Source organism: Crinia signifera, chromosome 8 (genome assembly GCF_055691185.1).
Source record: "Crinia signifera chromosome 8, ASM5569118v1, whole genome shotgun sequence".
In the NCBI taxonomy this organism is placed as follows: domain Eukaryota; kingdom Metazoa; phylum Chordata; class Amphibia; order Anura; family Myobatrachidae; genus Crinia; species Crinia signifera.
Genome location: NC_139224.1, coordinates 121,546,696 through 121,573,200, shown reverse-complemented (window position 1 = coordinate 121,573,200; position 26,505 = coordinate 121,546,696). Strand labels below are relative to the sequence as shown.

The 26,505-nt window shown below is 45.1% G+C and overlaps 1 protein-coding gene across 3 annotated transcripts in view; it reads left to right on the top strand.

Annotated features, from left to right (window-relative positions):
* Positions 1-11,879: 11,879 nt before the first annotated feature.
* FNBP1L (formin binding protein 1 like) overlaps positions 11,880-26,505 on the top strand; it is a 98,492-nt gene continuing 83,866 nt past the window's right edge. For 2 of the 3 annotated variants that reach the window (XM_083157078.1, XM_083157079.1), the window contains exon 1: positions 11,885-12,121. In XM_083157078.1, the coding sequence (XP_083013204.1) occupies positions 11,885-12,121 (237 nt within the window). Of the gene's footprint in view, positions 12,122-26,505 lie in introns of all 3 variants that reach the window. The other variant, XM_083157077.1, reaches the window with a different exon arrangement.

Sequence of the window (26,505 nt, the reverse complement as noted above, 5' to 3'; positions counted from 1 at the left end):
TTATATTTACCACAGTAGAAGTCCATTAGGGGAATCCAGTTTGGAATGTATAGCAGCACTATCAGAATCAGTTTATTGCCAGGTGTATCAGCGCAAGGGTGCATAATACACAGGAATTTGTTTCCGATAACTACCGCTCGCTGTGACAATACATTACATTAGACCATAGAATAAGATGGTACTTTTGTAGTACCAGGGCGCTCAGTATTGGATGATCACTGTGTAGAAGAGAATCAGAAGCCCCTGCGGCAGTTTAAGCTTCCTTAGTTGGAGAAAAAGTAGAGTCTCTGATGGGCCTTCCCTGCTATACTCCCGATATTAGGTCCCCATTTTAGGTCTTTGGCTATCCTCCGTAATGGTGATGAGGGGAGTTAATAGTATCCTCTACAGTGGCTATGGTTGGAAAATGTAGATCTGAATGGCGGCTGGTCTGGATCCAAATGTTGGTGCAAAGAAGTAGGTAAGTGTCCTGGTGCTCTGTCCCAACGCATTTCACTGTAACCATGTACAGCTTTGTAGGCCATACCTTTAACACTTTTTTTTTTCTCTTTCAATGGTCCTGGTGACACAACTCAACAATGGGATATAGGAGGGTCCGAAGGAGCCAGGCACCTATCCTAAAGCTTTAGAGGGTAGGCTCCTCCCCTACTGCATCCCGGACTCTTCAGTTCGTGTTAAGTGCCCACTGGAGTGGGTGCTATTCTAAAGGGCTGCGGGAGCAGCCGAAGAATTAGAGTAGTTAGGGTTTTTTATTATTTTATTAACTTTTCACTCTAGCTAGGTAGGCACAGTGTGAGGATTCTCATTAGTGAATCCTCACACTGCTAGCGCAGCAGGAGCTGACAGAAGCGCGTCCTGTCAGCTTGCTGTGCACAGGGGAGACGCTGTCTGGCCTCCCTGTGCAGCGCTTACAGCTTTTTTTAAGAAGCTGCCTGGGCTCCGGAGCGCTCTGAACCGGCTTCACGCTAGGTGGGGATCAAGGGGGACAGGCGCTCCGTGATGGCGGCGGCAATTTTCTGCGGAGCTTACACACTGAGCTCCTATTATGAGAGGACAGCAGTGTGTTACAGGCATGTTCCAAGTGGTCCCCAGCCGAGGGGGAGATACTGGAACTAGGAGATCCTACTAAGGGAGCGGCTGTCTGGGGGTGGTTGGCGCCAAAAGTCACGGACCCCGCAGCAGCAGGGACTTGGTCTCTTCCCTCACTCTGTTTTGGCGCCATTCGGAACGCTTGCAGCGGAGCTGAGCTGGCTGACAGATCCTGACAGAGTGTTTGGATTTCCTGGGCATCGTTTCCCCACATTTGAAACCGACAGACAGATAAGTGGCTGGGTGCATTGACTCTGTATAAACGCTGTTGTACATTGATTGCACTGTGTGGTTACTTTACATCATGTCTGAGCAACAAGCTGTGGTTTTGGGGGAGGGAGCCCTTAATGCATTGTAATGTATTGTAATGTATGTACACAAAAAATTGTACCTGAGCAGATGGCCAAGGGGGGTTTGTGTATTGCTTGCGCTGTTGTGAGACCCATAGGGAGTGAACCCCAGAGGGTAGAGCAAATTGAACCCGCGTGGGCTAGTGCCCTGGGCAGGTCTGTTAACGCTTTAGTGCAATTGCTGGACAGACAGAGTGATGTCTTGGTAGATTCTCAGAGACCTATGCCATCATCTCAGCAGTCCTCTGGCTCCTTGCCTCTTACCCAGGCAGATCCTGCTTTACTACAGGTGATGCAGGATACTGCAAAGGGGATCAACAGGTTTAGTGACTTGCTAGACAGAATTGATGTTGATGCTGCGGGGACCCCTAAAAGGTCTTACTCAGTGCCTTTATTGGTGGATGAAGAGGAGGGAGTATATGCAGACATTCCCTGGGAGCAGGGTGATGATTCTGAAGATTCCTCATCCGCAGGGGTGGAGGATTTGATTACTGCTGTTAAACAGGCTTTCAAATTGTCTGTGGAGGATAAGACTCCTGCTAAAGGTGTATTTAAACGGCAGCGTAAGGAAGCTGTTACTTTCCCTTCAGATGAAGGTTTACAGGACTTATTGGAAGGGGCTTGGAAAGCGCCCGATAAACGGCTGCAGATGCCTAAGAGATTCTTAAGTCTGTACCCCATGCCTGAGTCTCATGCGGAGCTTTGGGAAAAAGTTCCAGTGGTTGATGCTTCTGTGGCACGTCTGTCAAAAGCTACTGTATTACCAGTGCAAGGAGGGGCAGCTTTTAAGGATCCTGTGGACAAAAAGCTGGAGGGTAACCTCAAAGCTATATTTGAAGGGGTGGGATACACCCTACGTCCCCTGATTGCTTCAGCCTGGGTCTCTAAGGCCATGATTGAGTGGGCAAATGATTTGTGCACGATTTTACATGCTGACCCTTGTGTGTTGCTGCTGGCGGAGAAGCTTAAAGCAGCCGCAGAGTATGTGCTAGAAGCTGAGGAGGAAGCTCTCAAGATGGCTACTTGAGTTTCCACAGTGTCTATCAATGCCAGGAGAGTGCTCTGGCTTAAGGCTTGAGAGGTAGATAATGAGTCTAAGAAGGCCTTAGAAGCATTAGCTTTTAAAGGAAAGCTGTTATTTGGCTCTGAGCTGGAAGAGATTATTAAGCAGGCCACAGGTGGCAAGAGTACCTTCCTGCCTGCCCCCGCAGCCAAGCAGACATCAAGATTTTCTGCTTTTAGGCCGTCCTTTCGGCCCTCCCCTAGAGGAGGTGCGTCCTTTCGAGGACAGTCATTTAGGGGAAAGTTTCAGTCCTCCAGGGGAAAAGCCCCAAAGTCAAAATTTGGTTCCTTTCATAAGAAACCTAACACCAAAGGAGAGGACAAACCCTCCGCATGACTGCCAGGGGATCTGCCCGGCTCTGGTCAGGGTAGGGGGGCGTCTGTCACAGTTCAGGGACACATGGGCATTGCTAGACCAGGATTCCTGGGTATTAGACATTATAGCCCAGGGTTACAGAATTCCCTTCAAAGGTCTTCCTCCGAGAAGATTTATTCCCACACCATTACCAAAGGAGGCTCAGCTCCGTACAGCCCTTTTGGGAGCGGCTTACTCTCTGTTAGAGAAGGGGGTGGTTATCCCGGTTCCCAGAGCGGAGTGGAAAAGAGGCTTTTATTCCACTCTGTTTCTGGTGCCCAAACCAGACGGGTCTTTCAGACCAATTCTGAATTTAAAGTCTCTGAATGTCCATTTGTGGGTAGACCATTTCAAAATGGAGTCTCTACGGTCAGTGCCACTAAGCCTGGACCAGGGAGAATTGTTGGCGTCCATGGATGTCCAGGACGCGTACCTTCATGTCCCTATACACCCAGAACATCAGGCCCTGTTGAGGTTTGCGATAGGAGACCTGCACTTGCAATTCCAGGCGTTGCCCTTTGGACTGGCCACAGCACCAAGGGTATTCACCAAAATAATGTCTGTAATGGCGGCTGTGCTTCGGCTGAGGGGAATCACGGTGATACCATATTTTGATGACCTGCTGTTCAAAGCGGAGTCAGCAGACAGGTTGCAGAGTCATTTGGCAGAAGCCATCAGTTTTTTGCAGGCTCACGGCTGGCTTTTAATCTTGCAAAAGTCTCAGTTGGTGCCATCACAGAGACTCCAATTCCTGGGAGTGGTTCTGGATACCCACTTACATCGGGTATTTTTACCAGAGGCAAAGGCCAGGGATCTGGCTGCCTTGGTCCAGCAGATTCTCGGTTCTCGGAGCAAATCAGTATGGAGGTGCCTCAAGTTGCTTGGGAAGATGGTGGCATCCTTCGAGACGTTGCAGTTTGCCAGGTTCCACTCTCGGGCGTTCCAGTGGAACATTTTGACGGTTTGGTCAGGAAACACGCAGACCATGAAGTCAGAACAGATAGTGTTGTCTTCAGAAACTCGATCCTCCCTGAAATGGTGGACAGAGGTGGATTCCCTTCAGTGGGGTCGGTCCCGGCAGTCCTTGAACTGGCTGGTAGTCACTACAGACGCCAGTCTCAGGGGCTGGGGGGCAGTAGTCTTGGACTTGCGTCTGCAGGGCTTGTGGACTCCAGAGGAGTCTGCTTTACCGATCAACATCTTGGAACTGAGAGCTGTGTGGAAAGTGATTTCTCTGGTGGGAGAAAGGTTACAGAGGCTCCCTTTAAGGATTCAGACTGACAACGCCACAGCTGTGGCATATCTGAATCACCAGGGAGGCACACACAGCAAACTGGCTATGTGGGAGGTGTCCAGTATCCTCGTGGGCAGAACAGAATGTTCCAGCTTTATCAGCTATATTCATACCAGGAGTGGAGAATATAGAGGCCGACTTCCTGATTAGGGAGGAGCTGATGGAAGAGGAATGGAGCCTGAACTCACAGGTGTTTCACCAGATTACACAGAGGTGGGGAACCCCGGATGTGGACCTGATGGCATCCAGGTTCAATCATCAGGTACCCAGGTTTTATGCCAGAACAAGGGACCCACTGGCAGAAGCAGTGGATGCCATGACTATTCCCTGGGAGGGGAATCTCCTTTATGTCTTTCCACCATTTCCAATGCTGGCAAGGGTGTTCAAAAAGATACAGGCCCAGGCAAGCCCAGTGATCTTCGTGGCCCCAGATTGGCCAAGGAGATCCTGGTACTCGAGGCTTCAGAGATTGTGTGTGGACTCGTGGCGTCTACCTCTGAGGTCAGACCTGCTAAAACAAGGACCGTTCAACCATCTGGATTCAGCTCGATTAATTTTGACGGCCTTGCTGTTGAAACCGCCATTTTGAGGAGTAAAGGATTTTCAGAGGCGGTGGTTAACACAATGATAAAAGCCAGAAAGTCAGTGTCTTCAGCGAATTATTATAGGGTCTGGAAGACCTATATTTGATGGTGTGAAAGACAAAAGTCACACACATCACGCTTTAGATTGGCAAAGATGTTGGAATTTTTGCAGGATGGTTTTTCCTCCGGGTTAAGCCTTCAATCATTAAAAGTACAGATCTCGGCCTTGTCTATTTACTTCCAAAGAAGGATTGCATTATTACCAGAAGTACAGACCTTCCTGCAGGGGGTGTCTCGGTTGAAACCTCCCTACAAACAACCAGTAGCACCATGGGATTTATCGCTGGTGTTGGAGTGCCTTCAAAAGGCGCCTTTTGAACCATTAAGGTCGGCTGACCTTAAATTCCTTACGTGGAAGCTGGTATTTTTGTTGGCAGTGGCGTCAGCAAAGAGAGTATCGGAGTTGGGTGCATTATCATGCAAGTCTCCCTTCCTTATATTTCACGATGATAGGGCTGTCCTTCGGACGGTACCCCAATTTTTACCGAAAGTAGTCTCTGCTTTCCATCTAAATCAGGAGATAGTTCTGCCTGTATTTCAACCCCCAGAGGGTTCTAGGAAAAGGGACAAATTGAAAAATTTGGATGTTGTGCACGCCTTGTGCATTTATGTGGACAGAGTTAAGAGTGTCAGAAAGACTGATACTTTGCTAGTTTTGTATGACATACACAAAATGGGTTGGCCTGCTTCTAAGCAGACCAATGCTAGGTGGTTGCGTTCTGTTATAGCGTTTGCATATACTAAATTTGGTAGGCCTGTACAGGCCAGGATTAATGCGCATACCACCAGGTCGGTTGCCACCTCTTGGGCGGTTCGACATGGGGCAACAGCTGAGCAGGTTTGCAGGGCTGCCACTTGGTCATCTGTTCATACCTTTGCCAAATTCTATAGGTTCCATGAGTTCGCGTCGGAGGACGCATCATTCGGGCGAGCAGTAATGAGAGCTGCAGACCTGAGCATACCCACCCAAAGGACCGGCTCTGGAATGTCCCAGTGTTGAGCTGTGTCACCAGGACCATTGAAAGAGAAAAAGGGATTTTTGTAAGAACTTACCGTTTGAATCCCTTTCTCTGATATGGTCCTGGTGACACAGCGATCCCTCCCTTACGCTCAGTAAGTATGCCAGGTTCATGATGTTTCATGTTATATGGTTAAAAGTTATTTTTGAAAAATGTGCATATAATATGTGCAGGCGTTTGTACTGAGTTAATGTGTTCCAGTGGCTTTGAAAGATTGAACTGAAGAGTCCGGGATGCAGTAGGGGTGGAGCCTACCCTCTAAAGCTTTAGGATAGGTGCCTGGCTCCTTCGGACCCTCCTACATCCCAGTGTTGAGCTGTGTCACCAGGACCATATCAGCGAATGGGATTCGAACGGTAAGTTCTTACAAAAATCCCTTTTTTAACATCAAGAATTTTGATTGAAAAACAAGAGTTATAAAGGGGTATAGAAAGATAAAAAAGGGTTAGGGAGTAAGGGAAGGCCAGGGGATACATCCAGATTCCCAACAAGCAAATAATAATAATAATAATACAGATGGAGCCACGCTTGTTTAACCAGCGTGCGTGCCATATAATTCCGTCTCGGTGTACGGTTAACCAAGATGGAGACGCGCGAGCCTCTTACATGCACGCACGTCTCATTGATGCAAATTGGGTGCTCAATCGTCTCACGCGCGTCTCATTCTTAGCAAACGGTGCTGAAATGGAAAACTAAGGGGCACTCGCGGGTTAAACAAGCATGTAGAACAAAAATAGGGCTAGCAACATAATTATAAAGTATACATATAAAGTCATGATTATATTGGCCGCCTAGCGGCCAATCAGGAGCCGAGTTTGGCGGCCAATAGAATCATTTGGAGGAGAGACGCTGAAGATGGAACATCAGCCTCTCTCCATATAGTTCATCAGACGGGTACCAGCGGGAGTAGACGCAGAAGACCTGACGCGGGGCAGAAGACCTGGACTACGTCGGATCAAGAGGACAGATCTTCTCCTGAGGAACTTGGTGAGTAGTATTTTCTTCCACAGGTCCCCCTATGGATTTCTTCGGATCCTGGACCCCGGACTCTTCAGCCCTGGAGCACCGGACCCAGGGACCAACCTACGGGCTCAAGATTGGTAAGTATCAGTATGTGTGGGCTTTGTATGTATTAAAGTTTTATTTTTAATGGGTGTCAGTGTGTTTATTTAACAATTTTGTTTTCTGTGGAACTAAAAGTGCCAGCGGGCCCTTTAATGCCCCGCATGCTGGGACTTGTGGTTCTCCAAGTCCCAGCATGCGGGGGAGGCTTGCTGGGACTCATAGTTCCACGGTATAAGAGAATAGTTTATCATCTATTTTTTTACACAAAATCAGCTCGATGTCCACCGCCCAGGGGCATCGAGGACAGCCCTGGGCTTCAGCATGGGCAGGTAAGTTCTGGAGGGGGGGGACCCCTTCTTTGGGGGGTCCCCACTCCCCCAGGACCCCTGCCCATGCTGACCAGTCAGGGGGATGAATGCTTTGGCCATGGGGACTTGTATAAAAAGTCTCCCCCTGGCTGTGGCATTACCCTGGTGGCTGGTTGGGCGCGGTGCTGGTTGTTGAAATACGGGGGACCCCTAGTCATTTTGTCCCCCGTACTTTGGGAACCAGGACCGGCCCTTGAGCCTGGTGCTGGTTTTCTAAAATCCAGGGGACCCCTATTTGTTTTTCCCTGTGATTTTATGAAACCAGGACCGGCTCTTTGAGCCCTGGGCTGGTAATGCACAGGAGGGGGGACCCCACGCCGTTTTATTTTTTCAAATTTTTTCTTTAACTCTATTTTAACAACAGAAACATGCACAGATCACAATGATCTGTGCATGTCTCTGACCAATTCGCCCATCAGAACCTGGTCTGAAAAAAGTGCGATTTATAGACACCTAAAAAGTGCAAATTCCGTTTGCGCATCCCATTAAATATGCGTTTTGTATACTTTTCTGTGTGAAAACATCTGGATGCGATAAAAATGCGAATTTTCCCGCACATTGACAAAGTGCGAGTTTTCGGGAAAAAAAGCGAAAAACGGGACTCTGCGCACCCTATTAAATGGACAATTTGAGGAAAAAAATTGATAACGCCATTTTGATGACTATCGCAAAAAAAGCAAAATCGCAGTCTATTAAATGTCACCCATGGTATCTTGGAATGCATGGGTGTTTATGTAAGCCACTTTGATTATCATTCATTGTAGTAGGGGGGTTGGGGATTGCGTGGGAAGAGTCCAATTAATGAGTGCACATGCATTTAAAGATCACTACATGGGCTGTGAGCCGTATAGGCTGTGTGCATGGTGTAGCTGTGCGCATAATAGTTTTGAAGTGCATCATTTTTAAAGTGCGGCATAATTGAAACATAACTGCAGCTGAAGTGAAACAGAAGGACAGAAAACAACAACTACTGCTTTGAGTGAGCTCACTTTATCCTCACAGCATACTACTCCTGGCTGCTTAATCTGGCTATTCATCCATAATACCACCATTGCTACATCTGCAAACAACTTTTACTATCACTGTTAATGCTTGCATTTGTCAGTTTTGAAAATGTACCTCTAATGACTTCACCTCTCCTGCACTTCCATTGATAGTAGGTGTCCCCCAACATTTTATTCTTGGTCTTCTTCTCTATCTCTACATGTACTCTCTGGGTGAGCTCATTTGCTCACTCAACTTCCACTATAACATCTATGCTGATAATACTGAAATCTACTGCTCCCATCCAGACCTCTCTCCCTCTATCCTCATTCATATCTCTAACTGTCTCTCTGCTGTCTACTCTTGGATGATCCAGCACTTTTTTAGACTTAAAATATCAAAGACTAAGCTGACTCCTTATTTATTTATAGTTTCTTATATAGCGCAGCAGATTCCGTTGCGCTTTACAATAGTACTCCTTCCCACCCTCCTGCATAAAACCTGACCATCTTTCATCCTAACCTTCTGTTTATGCTCACTTCTTCCCCTTCTGTGTCACCCCTGTCTGTCTAACCCTCCCCTTTAGAATGGAAGCTCTCCCGAGCAGGACCCTCTCTCCTCATGTGCCTTTCTTAGAATATATAAACCTCTGCCACCCTGATAATTGCTTCAGTGTCCTGTCTACTGATGCAACTATCCATATTAACCAGGTACGTGTCCTAAACTGTCTTGTGCTGTAATTCGTTGTGTTTTTTTGCTCATAACTATTTTCTGTAAAGCGCTGCAGAATTTGTGTGCGCTATATAAGAACCTGTTAATAAATAAATCATTTTAATACCAAATCATGCACTTGGGTCTCCAAAATCCAAAGGCTCAATATAGTATTAATGGCCCTATATTGGAAACTACTGAAGAGGAGAGAAATCTAAGAGTCACTGTGACCAAGCAATGAAGAAGGCAAGTCAGATGCTTGGTTGCATAGGGAGAGGAATGAGGAGCATTAAGAAAGCAGTAAAAATGTAACTGTATAGATCATTGGCACATCCTCATCTATAATACTGTGTTCAGTTCTGGAGGCTATATATCCAGAATAATATGAATGCATGAGCTGAGGTACCTGGTGTTGCTCTGGTTTGAATGTGCAATTAGCATTTCTTGAACTTTATCCTTCTATTGTTTTAAGCTTGACAGGTCTTCCTACAGACCAAGGAGGGTGCCGCCTTCTATCATCTGAAGTTCTCATCCAAATTCATCCAGTCGAAGGATTTAGACATGCTCCCCACACCCATGGTGTGCCTGGCATACACCTCTCTGTGGTTGGCTTTTGGATCTGACCACATTTTTGTTATGCAGCGTTGCAATATCTTGCTTCTCTAAACCACCTTGTGTAGTGGCTGGACCCCTTTTCGTGCCCCTGAGACCGCCACGGGTGTTGGGATTGGGGGTTTTAGTGTCCGTGAACCTAATCTGGACCCAATTAAGCCACTTCGCTTTGGTTTCATCCAAAATGGTCCAAGCATCCGAATGCATACCGGACCCATGCCTGTAGTGTGCCCAGCATAGGTATGACCATCAATGATTCTAAATTACCGATGGTTTATGGCCGATGTTAAATACTTTTGCCATCGATGGGAGAGAATTAAATGGTTTCCCTCCATCAATGGCACAGCAAAACCGATGTTTTGCATTTGTTTTTTTTCAAAGAGCATATACCTCTCTGTGGCCAGCTCATGGATCTGACCACATTGTTTTTCTTAAACCCCATGTCCTCTACCCCCTCTGATATGCAACTTTGCCATATCTTGCTTCCCTAAACCACTTTGTGTAGTGGTAGGACCCCCACAGGGTCGGGATTGGGGGTCTTGGAGGCCATGAACCTAATCTGGACCCGGTCAAGCCACCTTGCATTGGTTTCATCCAAATCGGTCCAACAGTCAACAAATATGTAAGGGATTAGAGATGACTATACAACACAAAACTTACCTGGAAAGACTAAAAATTCTTAACATGTACAGTTTAGAGCAGAGAAGGGAGAGGGGGATAGGACAGAGACTTTCAATTATATCAAGGGTTTTAGGGCCAGATTCTCTAAGCATCAAAAGTGATAAAATTGAGAGTGATAAACAGCCAGCCAATCAGCTCCTGTCTGACATTTTTCAAACACAGTCTGTGGCATGGCAGGTAGGAGCTGATTGGCTGGCTGTTTATGAAGCTTAGAGAATCTGGCCCACTATATGGTACAAGAGGGAAACATTCTTCTAAATGAACATGTGGACATGCACTGAGACTGGAGGGAGGTAGGTTCTGGGGAAATCTGAACAAAATTTACTTCACAGGAAGAGTAGTGGACAAGTGGAATAGTCTTCCCATCAGAGGCTAGTAGTAGAACAATTTAAACATGCATAGTAGCCCAGGACCTCCTCGGCCAGTGCTTTGGAAACAGGCTGATCAGGGCCAGAGCTGAAAACGCCCAGTTGCGCCTGCGGTATTCCTGACACTCCCAGAAAACACCTGGGTGACACTCACAAATGCCAGCTTCCTGTCAATCAACTTGCGACTGCCATCGTTCAAAAAAGATGCTGGATTTTATCGAAGGGAAGCTGGTACTTCCTCATCTTTGTGGACACAGCTATGCCAGTTACATTAGCCACTACGTAAGGATTTTCGGCCACCCTCTTGTGTCCACAACACCATGTATTACCTTTAGTAAAGTTGTGGCAAGCGATGTGATCCACTGAGCCATAAGCGTTGTGAGCGAAGCGAGCTCGCGAGGGCATACCTCGCGAGGGCATACCTCCCAACTTCTGTTCGTATGAAATAGGGACACTCGCGCGGCGTGTGCCCGAAAAGGGGTGGGGCTTATGCAAATGAGGGCGGGGCTTATGCAAATGATGGCGCGGCTTATGCTAATTAGCCGCAACCTCATTTTCATTCGAGAATAGACGCTGTGCGCATGCACACAGCGTCTATTCTACTAGATTGGGGGTCTCCCAACTGCCACCCCCCCGCAGCGGGACAATGCCTGCCGCGGGTGGGACAGGACCCGAAAATCGGGACTGTCCCTCTAAAATCGTGACAGTTGGGAGGTATGCGAGGAGATGATGATGCTTAGCAGCACCATTGTCCTCTCATGTAAGTTCCATAGCGTAATTGATGGCCACAAAGTTGAGGAAGTACTGGGAAGCCTCATGCATGCACACTACTTCTGACACCTCTGACCATTGGGATGGCACCGGAGGTGGAACTACCATTGGTGCATCAGGTGCATTGCATCGGGCCACTGAGGACTAAGGGGCCCAGTGCTGCGTGGCATATTGTTAACTTGGTTGAAGAGGAGGAAGCGACCCAAATTATAATTTTGCACCTGCACCAACCACAACCACTCACAAATTCCACCACTGGATGCCACCGTCAGTCTTATGTCTACCAGCCATTAGTATGTATCCGTCCCCACTGCAACACGTTTCTCGCTGCGTGATACATCACATAGTACAGCAGCTACAGCTAGTGAGTACATGCAGCCTCCCAGTGGCGACACTGCTCCAGGCCAGCGGACATACCTCCCAGTGGCGCCCCCTGCCACCCCAGCCCGATGACCCCGCAGTCCCAGCAGTAGCAGCAGCCCTGGGTAGTGAGTGAAGTTTCCGTGCCCCCATGCTTCCTCCCTGCCCATCCCAGTCCCGTCTCCCAGCCGGCTCTCCCCCCTCCCATTCCCGCCTCCTCTCTCTCCCCCGCCCTCTCCCTCCTCCTTCCCAATCTTCACACACACAAGACAAGGAAAGCGCTCCCGCAGCCAGAGCCGCCCGTCCTTCCTCAGCACTCGCACCCGGACCCCGCCGCCCTGCTTCCCAACAGCCAGCCGGAGCCATGAGCTGGGGCACGGAGCTGTGGGTGAGTGTGGCCTCGTCCCCGGCACCCCGGAGCTGTGCGGACGGCTTTGTTTGCTCGGAGGGGGCGGAGGGAGGGGTGTGAAGGTGATTTGGAGGAGTTTGTGTAATGTACCCTAGTGGCTGTGCTGGTGACCCGGACGGGTGTACACCCCCCTCCCGGGTAGTGGAGTACTGTGTGTGGTGTGTAGTGGTGACACTAGTGTGTAATTAGCATGGGGCAGTGCAATAGACGTGTACCTTATACCCAATCTCCCAGTGGCAGGGTGTGCTGTGTGCAGCAGCAGTGACACTGCAGTGTAGTGTGCATGCTAATGTGACCTGTGTCAGTCTTGGTTATGGTCCAGGGGTCATATATTGTGCCTAGCAGAGTCACACTGAGCAGCGGAGCAGCCTGGGCACGGTGCTACGCCTGTGTGTGGTATCCCTGTTGTTGGCTGGGTTGTGAACACACAGAGCCAGGTGAAGGGCTGCTTTTGTTCCTGTAGGCAGATCACACCCTTTCTTCTCCTTCCTGGCTCCAGCCACTCTCTCTGCTCCTTCACCAGTCACATACAGTATGTAGTAGGGCTGTTGTATTGTATGCAGTGGCTGTGATACAGAGCCACTGGTTTGCTATGGGTAGAATAATCAATCCCCTCTGGGAAGATTAAATAACCCCCCAGTCCTGTCTTTCCTGCCTATTCTATGCGAATTGTGCCCTAGGTAACTCAGGGTGTACAAACAATACAGTGTGAAACCCAGCAGAAGGCTGTGTAATTGTGTATAGTATGCATGGTTCCAGGCTCCTGCGTGGCTAATGTAACCACAGCACTGCTTTCTCTAATACTCTTAATTTCATGCTGAATTGGGTCCCCCCAATGAAAATCTATATATTGAATGACTCCTGTTTTTACTTGAAAGGAACTATACCAGATTTGTATCCCCCTATGCAGGGCCTCACTATGCCAATTAAAGCACATTCCCAAGGGCTGTTTTTGTCATTGATATGTTTTTTTTTTCCATGAGACCATATTCCTATGTTCTATATACAGTATATATTTGTGTTCTTGCACTGGTTCTATGAAGCCAAAGCAATATGTAAGGGAGAATTCTGTGACAGCAGGTGATCTGTGCTTTGTGTTTTTTTTTCCTATGTTTTAGACAAGGTCTAAAGTGCTATAAAAATGCACTTTAAAGCTTTAATCCAGGGGTTCCCAAACTTTTTTGAATCACGGCACCCTAGAGCATCAAAATATTTTCAAGGCTTCCCTAGGCCAAATGCTTCTTATCGAGTAATTCAGAAAAAAAAAATTAAATTATCAGGTGAGGGACAGGATTTGCTCCTGTTTGTCCACATATATTATGATTGGCAGCCACAAGCACTGGTTTTGCCTGGTACATTGACCATAAATAATATGAATTGATCCTGGTCCACCAACCCAAGGCACCCCTGCAAGTGTCCTGAGACACCCCAGGGTGCCTAGGCACACAGTTTTGGAACCACTGCTTTAATCCATATGTTCACATATGAAGGCGACCCTATAATCTATGTCTGCTATCCGGCACTGGTGAGAATCTTGAATGCTTGTACTAAAGGAGGAAATGAGTCCCAGACTGTTCTCTGAATCATACTGTATCTTTGTTGTAGAATAGATGGCTGTAGTAATTGTTAAGGTCACAAGCAGGTTGTGGTGGTTTTTCGTGGACAGGCGCTTCTTTTCCTCCTATTTTGTATAAATATATCCAGTGGTGTCAAGTTCTGCATCCTATTAGTTTTGCTTTTATTCCTTTAGCTTTTTATTACATTTTGCTAAGTTATTGGTTATAAAGAGATACACTTTGAATCTATCATTGCATTACTGTTATGAGCTGCGCTGAGAAGAAAAGCACAAGATAATTAGTACGCGCACCCGTCACGGCCTTATTACCACCATGAGTATACACATGCACAGAAATGCACATGCGCGGGTCAAAAGCATCAGTCCCTGTGCGAATGCAACCCTGCTGCATACAAATCAGAATTACCCTTATAGACTGTGAGCTTCACTGGGGCAGGACGATGTGAATGTTCAAATATGGTCTGTAAAGCTCTGCGGAATATGTGTGCGCTATATAAATAACTGGTAATTAATCATTTGCTCATAAAGGCCCATACACACTGGGTGATTTTTGAGCTGAACGCAGCTCACTTGCATCAGGGCCGGCTGCTCATCTCATCCAGACTCAGCAGTCTGTCCCAGGAAATAATGCAGGTTGAACTTGTGTTCAGGGGAAGTGTAAACAGGTAATACACGTCCTGTAACCAGGCCGAGGCTGGTGGCAACCCAGCAGCAGCTTTCAGGGTGCTGGACTTGACCTCACCATGACATAGGTGCCATGTGGATCCTGGGCAGCGGATTTCCTGATGTTTGGAGATATGCTTCATGACACTGCAGTGTAAATGTGAATCCTGGATTGGAACCGGATTAGAAACCTGGGTCTGACCCAGGAATTTGGCGTAAAAAGCAGTATTGGTTGCTGCTTTGCATTTTGAGTAACGAATAGATGGCATAGTCCTGGATTACATCCTCTCTGATGGTTTCATACAGTCACTCATTACCATAGGCATGGAAACACCTTCTTGTGACTGAAGCTTTTGCCAGTTGTATCCAAATATTTACAACTCAACTGCAAGATGTCCGATTGCAGCCATGCCAGCTATAATACTAGCCAACCAAGTCCTACCAGGTCTAGATCATTCTGAGGGACATACTGGAGGAATGCCACATGTGAATGAGCTTTTGTTTTGCACTCCCATACATGTGATTAGAGATTGAGTGTACCTAAAGCTGTAACAGTAAACAAATAGGGGAAATAAAAACCAATACTTTCCTGGGTGTAACCTAATAAAGTTTGTCTACCAGGATGATGGCCTGTAATTTAAAATTTATAATATTTTATTTTTAAACTCTTTATGTACCATAATTAAAGGCCAATTAAACCCAGTGTACAATGTCAAGACAAATATGATACAAATTGCATTTTAGAACTTTGCAGCAAATATAATTACTTACTTTGTTTCTAGTTAAAGCCTGCTGCTGGTGTGCAATTTTAAAAGGAGTGAGGACTTCAACTCCGTGCCGACATGGATAGTGGGTGTATGAGAGTCCTAACTATAGTGGGCGCCCAACTAACATATAAGTACCCAAAAATATGTATTTTTGGGATAATGGCACATTGCTATGCATATAATACCATTGTTATATGAACTCTTCATTACACTGTGCTGGACACTCTGCTGTACGGAGCTATATAGAGATGTGCCTGACTAGATCCAGAATTTTCATTCAATCTCTCTGTATGTGAAGGACACATTACTTTATAGTTGCCATGGCAACTCCCGAGTTACAAAGCTGAGAACACACACTGTGCATTTGGATGTTCCGAAGATATGCCAGGATCATTTTGGCACAAGCTCTCGCTATGAAGCTGGAACGCAGGGAACTGACGCGTAATCCTGACAAAGGCTTGCTTTGCTGAACGAGTGCTGGATATTTTAAAATAGATTTCCAGCTGGATTGGGATAGATGATTAGGGTGACATTCCTCTCGATAGTTGGTACTAACTAACTTTGTAAATTTCAAAACCAGAATTAACATTCTGGGCTAAACAGAAAGATTGCGCTGCACTACCTCTTAGGAAAAGGATTTCCCTAGGAGACTACCCCTTCCGTCTAGACTAGACGCTAACCAATATGCCTGATAATTCCAGTTAAAGGACCACCAGTGTACCTACTGCTTATCTCTCTGTACATTACATGTGTGACTGGAGATATATTCACTAACCCAACAGTTGGGGTTCCCCCAACCATTGCTCAGAAGTATAAAGAGCATTGAGGGGCATTTCCATATTTTTATATATTTTACTCTATATTTTTGAGGTTCCCTGCACCACTTTAGAGCATAGCGAAGGTAACCACACTCATAAGCATACGTGTTGGTAGAAAATAACTGATCGACATGCTGAACCTCTTGGTTTCAATAGGATCATTGTGAGCATCTTAGCCATTTTGGAGGCCACCGTTTATTTTGGCCACACAGGGGGATAGATATACAGTAGAGGGCTGCAATGCTAAATAACGATTTGAAATCCTTTTATGGATTGTATTTCTCTTTAAATATCCACATGCAAATGTATATACATTCAGAACTGTGTGGCCAGTAATTACAACGTTGTACACAATTGCTTTAGGAGTGTTAAGGTGTATGAATCCTTCCTTCTCTCTCTCTTTATTTATTTATTTATTTATTTATTTATAGGAATGGCAGTCCGAATTCAGGACCTGCTCCTCCCTACCTCCCATTTAGCACAGGCGTGGATAGCAGTGTCTGCATCCTGCCAGCTTGTGTGTTTTTTGGTTTCCCTCCTATGTCCCTATAGATTGTAAGCTTGCAGCAGGGTCCTCTTACCTCCAAGTCTGTCTGTTGTTACCCAGTTTGTTTTATCACTGTCTACTATTGTAAAGATAAACGGCATCTGCTGCGCTATATAAGAAACTATAAATAAACTCCATTATACATTTATTTTTTACCTGGGCTTTTATTAGCAGAACGTTTACAATAAAGCATTGAGCACGCCTTGAAGCAGCTGTAGTTAGGCCAAGCAGCATACACATAAATAGGTCCTGGAAACGTATTGTGCAATTGTGGGCGGAGCCTGTTGCTGGTGAAGCATGTCAAAGTGCATGAGCTACTGTAGCAGGTAACTCTTCCTGTGGGACTCAATCCTTTTTTTGCATAGTAACATTTGGCGCTGTCATTGTTATGACAGCTACTGTATGTAGTTCTTGTTTAGCAAATGGAATTCTGGGAATGTGTTGTTTGAGTTGTCATTACATAATGAACAATGAGAACAACTGCCTGCAAACCGTGTTTAACACATTATAGAAAAGCATTATCTTGAGAACACCCTGGAAAAAATGTAATTTGTTGTATTTGTCATTCTTTATGTTGATCTTGTTTCTTCATATTGTTTATTATGCAATTATGTTAGAAGCTTACAATATCTGCAGTTTTGCTCTTTGGCAATACTGTAGGTCAGTTGCAGATCTTTCATGGATTCAAATAGACCTGTTACTTAATCTGGATTTCTAGGTGTGTGAAACTGAATCATAAGTTAGTTGACGATCACAGGGAGCAGTATACTTCATTTATGGTACATGGTAGCAGGGCCGCCAATAGGGGTGGTCTGTGGGGACTGGAGTACCGGGCCCCTGACAGACAGGGGGCCCGGGTGTCAGGCTCGTCCATTCTTCAATAACAGCCTCGGTGGAATTTTTAATTTATTGCCACTCGCAATCTAACTGGAGCTCACAGACGGCAGCCACATTGGCGGCTGCTGATTGGCTGCCAGTCTGCGAAGCTCCGATTGGCTTATTGTCGGCTCTGCATTTAAAATGGTGACAGCCCGCCGTCACTCTTTCAATGGCAGCTGTTGCGCGGCTAAAAGTCCTGCATCATAGCGTGTCGGCTGCTCTGCGACACCACAGGAGATAGGGGGGCTCTCGCACAGTGTGGTCTGTATATCAGCACTGATAAGCAAACCGGACCTTCATGTGTTTTCAAAGATAGCGGGTGCTAGAATGAACACAATGTTTAGATGTGTGCCAGCTACTGTAATTTACAGCTATTGAAATAGTTACATCACGGAACCTCTATGTTTTCTAAAATCCATAAAATAACTAACAGGGGCAAATGTAGTAACCATGTGTTATTGTTGTAGATATTGCATTCTCATAAGTAAAAACTGTTTGGCAAACTCATTGTTTTTTTCCAAACTTCATGCACACATTCCAATAGTCTGATTTGTGTGCGCAAGGCTTATACGTGTGGTTTACAACCTTACTGAACCAAGAACACGCACCGCTTTCACGGGATATGCTGCCTTCATGTACCCATCCCTCTCCCATGAATTTATAATTACGGGCTCTCCCCAAGCCATACATGATTCCCTTATTCAGGTTCCTGGCACCACGCTGTTACTTTAATATTGCACTGATCCTGGAGGTGAGTTCCTAGTATCTGATTTACCACAATAATGACTCAAGGAAATGGCGTTATAAGTGACACAGTTGTTCATAGTAAATGAAGCTAAGATTTCCGTTTTTTGCTACGCTGATTACATGAATGTTCCTTTTGATCTTCAAAATAGAGCGCAACAAATCCACTTTGTAATAAGTGTCCTTTTAATACTAATACTGTAGTCATAGTGTCTGCTATACATAGCAGTTTTGTTGTGTGACTTGTGCTTTTTTATGCTACAGGCATGCTTCTAATGAATCGCATCCTGTGACAGGTATACAGAGGCAACCTCACACATGCCAGCTGTAATATTAATGCAAACCAAACGAGGTGACATTTGTCTTGTTAACAAAATACTGCTTCAAGCATTGAGAAAACAACAAATCCGGTTGTGTTCATTTACCTGATTTCTAAATATCCTATAGCATTATTTGCTTTGCCAAGGTCGGAACCAGTATTTAACCGTGAGAGAACTTAAACAAGGCGGTGCATTTCCTGGTATATGTATCACGTCTTCGCAAATGTCAGTAATTGAGGAGCGATGTTTAAAAAGATCATTAAGTAAAATGGCGTATAGTCATTTAGGAAGAAGTTTCCTACAATTTTATGTGGGTTTTTTTTTTTGGTTAGACATCTCATTGTCTTTCCTCTAGAGATGGAAAAATGTTGCTGGGTAATGAGTGTTCTGAGGTTAATCCCAGGGTGTCTTATGATTTCCAGCAATAAGCCTGTGCGTGTGTTGATGCTTTCCAAGTTTTATGGTAGGGTTTTTTTCTTTACTATTTGGCAAATATATGCTACAAAATAACTAAATGTCTTTATGTTACCATGAACATTACAGAACAAGAGCTTAATTTATGATTCTAATCCTTCTGGTCAGGTGACAATTCCTCTAGAATAGCCACCAAGAGCTGTGAAATATGTTACAAAGATGCATAAATTGATTTGAACTTTTTATATTCGATACTTGGACGAGAGGAAACAAGGGAGAAAAGGCAGATGGATATCAATTTGGATTGTGTTCCAGGTGGGGAAAATGAAAGGACATGGGGCAGATTTATTAAACTAGGTGAAGCGTTAAAGTGTCTGGTTTTTATCACCGGCCAATCAGCTACTAACTATGAAGTTACAGGCTTGGTTTGAAAAATGACAGGTAGGAGCTGATTGGCCGGTGATAAAAACCAAACCCTTTATCTGTTCACCGAGCTTAATAAATCTACGCCTAGATTTGGAACTGTAACATCTTTTTGTAGAAATCTAAACCCACCACTTCCACTATTCAATAGGGTTATTGGAGGCCTAACTCTACCAGGCTCTCTGGAACAGACCTGGAGTATCTGGCATAGCACTTTTGCGTCATCATGTGTATTTGAGTCTTTCCCATTTTTTTATGTAGCTCTTTACCACATTGTTTGGGTATTCAATACTGGACAATGTTTACAACAGTTGGAAATATCAGCCATCAGTATTCTATATTGGTCGTTTTGCCCGGGACTGGCCTATGCAGATTCGACTTAAAGGTCAAATTGTTGACAATGGATGCTAAATTGTCAAATTAGTGGGCATTTTTGCCAACAAGCGGATTTGGCGATCCACTTGTTTTTTTGACTGTCGGAGAAACGGACCTGACATTGAATAGGTTGACTGCAACTACGACCTAATCTTGTTGTAAACGTAAAATCTCCGGTATGGACTACAGCATACTTAGGGACCATAATATTTCAGTTTTTATAACCTGATAGATTGATTACACACAGTTTTAAAGAAATATTATCTTAGTGGCAGTAATGATGTTGTATAAAAAGGGGTGCCGGACGGCTCCCCGACAGTCGGGATTCCGGCAGTCATTACTCCGACGTCGGAATCCCGACTGCTCCCTTGTGGGGGTCCACGACCCCCATAGAGGGAAATTAAAATAGGTGTCGAGTACAGCGAGCCCGCAAGGGGCTTCATTGTGCTCCCCCTGCTGTGCAGTCGGGATTCCGACATCTGAGTAATGACTGTCGGTGTGTCATACCACACCCTATAAAAAGATAGAACCATGTAGTTCAGCGATCCAAGTGCTACCAAACTGTCCAGAGGCAGGCCTATACCAATTAGTTGGAGAGCTAGGTAAGGTGATAATGGTAAAGGGAGCTTGGGGTTATGTACTGTAGGTCAGGGCATGGAAATAAGAGTATGTAATTGAAATAGAAACACATGTTAAGAACTTAAAATGCATTGACAACGGGATCTTGGTAAAGTAAAACTGATGAAGTACTACATGCAGTTTTGCGGCCCGAGGACCGCAACATCGACTTAATGATTAAGCTGAGTATTTCTACACAGAATATTTCGTAACTGTACCATGTGAATAAAGTTTTTGTTTCGAGAAAGAAAAACCAGGAACAAACACACTGGTGAGAGTACTGAACACTTGAGTATTGAATAGCTGGTTAACTCCATGTAAAGGCAATAAATGGTCACTAGGACTATCCTTAAACCACATGTAGAGGTGATCCCCCTTAGAGCAGCGGTTCCCATCCCTGGTCCTCAAGTTCCGCCAACAGTGCAAGTTTTCCAGGTCACCCAGCAGGTGCACAGATTATTCAGGCATATTTTAAAAGATCCACAGGTGGAGCTAATTATTTCACTATTTTGTGTAGATATCTGTAAAACGTGCACTGTTGGGGGGTACTTGAGGACCAGGGTTGGGAACCACTGGCTTATAGTACTAGTAGTATACCAATAACAGGGGGCACCATATCCTAAGGTATGTATATTAAAATGTAATGTTAAGGATACAAGCAGGTCACCTTTTGACAGGGTATTGTCCCAAAAGATAATACAAAAACGCATAATGGGGCAAATTCTGACCATAATTGTAAAACCATATTTGTAAAATAGCGCAAATAGTTAACACAGAAAATACAGTCAGATATCCGGGCTGAAAAGAAAATTGCTGCTTACTTAGCAAACAAAATACTGCTTACTCTACCTATACACTAGGGATTATTCGCTGAGAAAATATATGTAGATAAGTATATCTAAACAGCACAGATCATCAAACAATTAGTTTAAATATCAGACCTGAAAAGAAAATTGCTGGTTACTTAGCAAAGAAAACAACCCACTAATCAAATGTCAGATATAAACGGATCAGGGGACATCATCCCAAATCTAGTGCATATAGGTAATTGCCCACATTTAGTGCATAGTATCAAATCCACCAGATACCAGCACAAGTATAACATCTATGTGACTAGTCCTATTGTGTACTGGTAACATTTTGACAAATCAAGTGAAAACCATAATGGGGCCTACACATAGGGTGATTTCAGGGCATTTTCTAAGCAATCTCACTAGATCGCTCGATTTGTAGGGGCCCTAGCGATGCACGGTCGCTATCCCCTAGTGAATAATATCCCGCATGCTGGATAAACCAGTCAGGGCCAGTGTTTTCACGGAGCACATTTGTGTAAGTTTGGGCCCCCATAAAGTGCGGTTGCTGAAGCAATGACTCATGGGTGTGGTCTGCCCGCACACGGATTGCACCAGCACACATGTGAATGGCAGCTTTCGAGCGGGGACAAAATTATTCGATGGTCGCTGACCATCATATGATTTTCTACAGTGATTGCAGATCTAAGACACCACTCCGGTGTCTTAGATCTGTGGACTCCCTGTATGGGAATAGGGTAGTCAGCTGATGTTAGCTGCCCATCCCCCACACCCACATCACGGGCAAATTTTGCTGGGTGTTCCCATGGACGTGACCACGGGCCATCACCCCACGCACCCCCACCCGCATTGCTGTGGGGAATGGCTGGCGAATAATCAATTCACCGTGGCTGCTTGTACAATGCGGCTGCTAATGCGCATAAATGTTTATGCCCATTAGCAAATGAACAGGGGAGGGAGGGAACCAGAATGAGGCCCTGGGAGTATGTGGACACATCTGTATATCTTTTGCCCATGAAATCTGAATGTGGAACTGACCTGTTTTAACAGGCTTTTGTCGGAAATCTTGTAAAAATGCAGTGATCATGTTCAATTCTTTTCCAGTGAATGTTTATCTGAGATTAATGCCGTTGCCTGATTTTAGGCTATGAAAAGAAGGTGGCATGGGGATTCAACATAAGCATTTCCTGAGAATCAAACTTGCCTAAACTGGTTTCTGTACCATAAATGATGATCCATAAGTAGCAAACATGATTCTCTGACTCTCTGTAATCCTAAAATACCACTTCCTTCCAGCCTTCCCATGTTTCCTTGTGGGGAGAGAATGTTTATTGCAGATCACTGGTCTATACACTTGGAAACCCCATATGCTTTCTGGGATAGAAGTTTATTAAACATATTTGAATCGTTTTCATTCCTCTGTGTCTGTTTTCCTGCCTGTGCGCTTGTCTACAGAGAAACTAAGGGAATAAGTTGTTAAACTAATCGCTAAAATATTTCATGGCTAAGAATTTCTTTAGCATCTGGTTTTAATTGCTGCCCTGGGACGGCTTGTTTGTTAGGACCAATTCTGGAGATAGATATATAGATATTTTTCCCTAAATATAAAAAAATAAATATATTTACTAACCTTAACAGCCCAACCACTGCATCATCTCCTGAAAGTGTTGCTGTTAATATGATCAGAGCCATTCGGCTTAGAGGGTTAATAAAGAGTCCATAAATTATATGTATTTTCTCTCCTGCTGCAAATAAATGCTAAGTTTCTTTTAAGTATCAGTTGTGTGAAATGTATTTTTGTTTTGGAGAGTTGCATTGTCATAGCTGTATAAAGCCAATATGCTTGTTGCATTCCCCCCATCCCCCAGTCCTAACATAAATAACTTATTTGGTAATGTGGACCTGCTACATTGTGGCTGAAGATAACATCCAGGGACTCCAAAAACTGGTTCAGTGCACTCACTTTGGAACAGCTTCTTTTTGCTATTTCAGGAGCTGTGGGGCACTGATACTGGAAGTTCCAGAAAAATAACCCACTGGCACTGTGTTCCCATGCTACATGTATGAGCACCTGTAACTTGAGTATTGATGCTGGGAACGTATGTTAAGTCCAGTAAGAGCCATGATGATGCATTGCTAGGATGTTTAGTACAAGGAAAGCTGTCTTTATATGGGAGCTGAAAAAAAATTCCTTTGTACATTACTCATGAGTTGAAACTGTCTCGCTTGTTATGGATACATTTCCTTCCAGACTTGCAGATTCCTGAATCGCCTAACACATCTGTTTGGTATTCTCTGGTGGTCTACAACTTATGTGAGCAAAGGCAGTGGGCTTCTGGGACATGGTGATCATCCCGGAGACCTAGGAGGCAGACTTAAAGCAACACATGTATCTGAAGCTCTTGTTTAAAGACTACTCCTAGCATTCTCTTGCATCCACTGTGAATTCTGATATACCACTTCTACACCAAAACTGCCAGGTTGCACCCAGGTTTTTCGGACTCTGCTCCAACCCAGATGCGACCCGGCAATTGTCCCGTTTTACACTGTTGTCCCCGAGCTAGCACTTGGAAATCACACGGGCTTCAAGAGCTGGGAAACCTGCCACCCGCGACACTGACCAATATGCTAGGGGCAAGCCCAGCAACCAGGAAAGCTGCTTGGCTGCCACCATGCTCCGTCCACCCTCAGCTTTGTTCTGTGAGGTGACTGGATGCCACACACAGGCATCCATTCACTTCCTCCCAGCCTCTGCTGTTGTCTGCCTAGTACAGCAGAGGCTGTATGAGGCCCCTGCCCAACCTCCGGACTGACCGCAAGACGCTGTGGTCCAGAGGTATGGGCTCCCCTATTGGTGGAAATGGGACCCTGGGTTCGATGACCCAGGTTACCCATTTACAAGGCCCCTGACTCCGGGTATGTCCCGTGAAGGACCTTTAAGCATTTGCAGGGTCGGACATCCAGGCAACAGGACCCGGGTTATTCATTTTGTTTTTTACACCAATCCCCAGCCCGGAGTGGAGCAGCAATAACCTGGATCGAGGCTCTGGTGTAAAAGGGGTAATAGATCGCTTTTAACTTATTTCATATCCTAGTACCTGTGTATATTAAGTATGTCCCTTGTAAGCTTGGTTGCAGCTTCACTTTGTTGTTTAAAACTTTGGCAAGAATAAACCAGTAATTCAATGTGCTATAGGGTATATTCATTTGAATGAAACTGAAAGTCGTTGCAGAAGTTTATAGTATATCAGCTTGGAAGACACAAGTAGTTGCTTGTATCAGTATGTCATAGTGATATATTACCACAGAGTCTGTAATGTCTGTACAAGCTAGCTGAATGTCTACAACGCATGCTTAGAACAGACTTTCACAAATAAGTGAAATATAAGCAACAATTAGGGTTTAGCTGCATAGCTAAGGAACAATTTTAATACTTGAGGTTAAGGATAACCTGTCCTATTAGGGAATGCTGGTGCTTCTAGATACTGAGGGGTTTATTTACCAAGATCGACAATCTACCCTACCCCACAAGCTCGTTGCCTAGGTGTCATCCTCGACTCTGAACTGTCCTTTCTTCCCAAAATTCAATTGGTCTCCAAATCATGTTACATGCATCTAAAAAACATATCCAAAATACGACCGTCTCTCACACAAGACCCTACCAAATCTCTTATCCATGCACTCATTATATCCTGCATTGATTATTGCAAAAGTCTCCTAACTGGTCTTCCCAAGAACACTGTAATCCATTTTAAATGCTGCTGCTAGGCTGATCTTTCCAGCAAGACTCTCGTCTGCTGATCCACTCTGCCAGTCCCTCCATTGGTTGCCCATATCTTACCGTATACAATATAAAACCCTTCTACTCGCATATAAAGCTATTAACTATACTGCACCAGCATATATCTCTCTACTTATCACAAAATATCTCCCATCTCGGCCACTCCGCTCTGCAAAAGATCTGCGACTTTCTTCTGCACGGATCACTAGCTCCCATTCACTATTACAGGACTTTCATCTGCTCCCATCCTATGGAATGCCCTTTCACGCACAAGAAGACTCCCCACTGGCCTCTAAACTTTCAAGTGTTCCCTGAAAACTCCCCTCTTCAGGCAAGCCTATCATATTTAAGTTCTACACGCATAACCCTCTAAAGCACTTATGTATTATATAGCTTCCCTTCTGGACTTGTAACTTGGTGGGACTGCTGTGCTATTACTGATGCCTGTCCTTGTGTTTCCCCTATAGATTGTAAGCTTGCAGCATATCGACCTTTATGCAAATTCGACCTTGGTCCATGTCGACCTTAAGTCAGGTCGACCTTCCTGCCAGTCGACCTAGTGGGGTCGACCTAATGACTGTAGACCTAAGTTCATTCTAATAGATGACCGCATCCCCTACAATTGTACAGCGCAACAGAATGTGCTGCGCTATATAAGAAACTGTAAATAAATAAGATGGGAGTTCTATTGAAGATGGGATGTTGCCCATAGCAACCAATCAGGTTCTTCTGCTTATTTCGCATCTTAAGGTGGCCACACACTAGAACAACTTTTTGCCCAATTTCTGACGATCAGCCGTTTTATTTATTTTTTTTACCGCAAATCAGCCGATCTTGATTGGATGCGCGCTCCCGTGGATCTTTTGCTAAATCTTCTGATCTTAAGGTGCCCACACACTAGAAAGATGTGCACATAAATTAGCCTTCATATCTTTTGCCTGTCCTGGACAAAAGATTTCAGGCAAGCGCACATCTTTACCAAAGATTTTTCCTAAGATCCCGTGGGCACCTTGACATGCTGCATGAAAGATCAGAAGATTTGGCAAAAGATCCATAGGAACGCGCATCGGATCTTAAGAGAAATCTTTGGTAAAGATGTGCGCTGGCCTGAAATCCTTTGTCCAGGAAGGACAAAAGATTTCAAGGCTAATTTATGCGCACATCTTAAGATCGCAGATCTTTTTTAGTGTGTGGGCACCTATAGAAGATAGATGGAGTCTGGTTGCCTATAGCAACATCCTATCTTCAATAGAACTCCCATCCTAGTAAATAAACCCATGTGTGTATATATAATCTGTTTAAAGGTGCCCACACACTAGAAAGATCTGCGATAAGATGTGCGCATAAATTAGCCTTGAAATCTTTCCTCCCGCCTGCAGCAACCATAGCCACACAACGAAGTGTGTAACCCCGGGCAAACCATACCCCTCCCTTCCTCAACCAGTGGCCGCATCACTACCCTCTCCGAAGCTACAATTACTGACAATACCGGGACCCTCTTACTGGAAAGCTTTATACAGCGGGAGTTTGGAGACAGTGGACGCTCTGCAAGTGCAATACAGGCACACCCCAAAATCTCTGCTGGGACTGATGAATATTTGCTTACTTAAGCCCCGTACACACGGG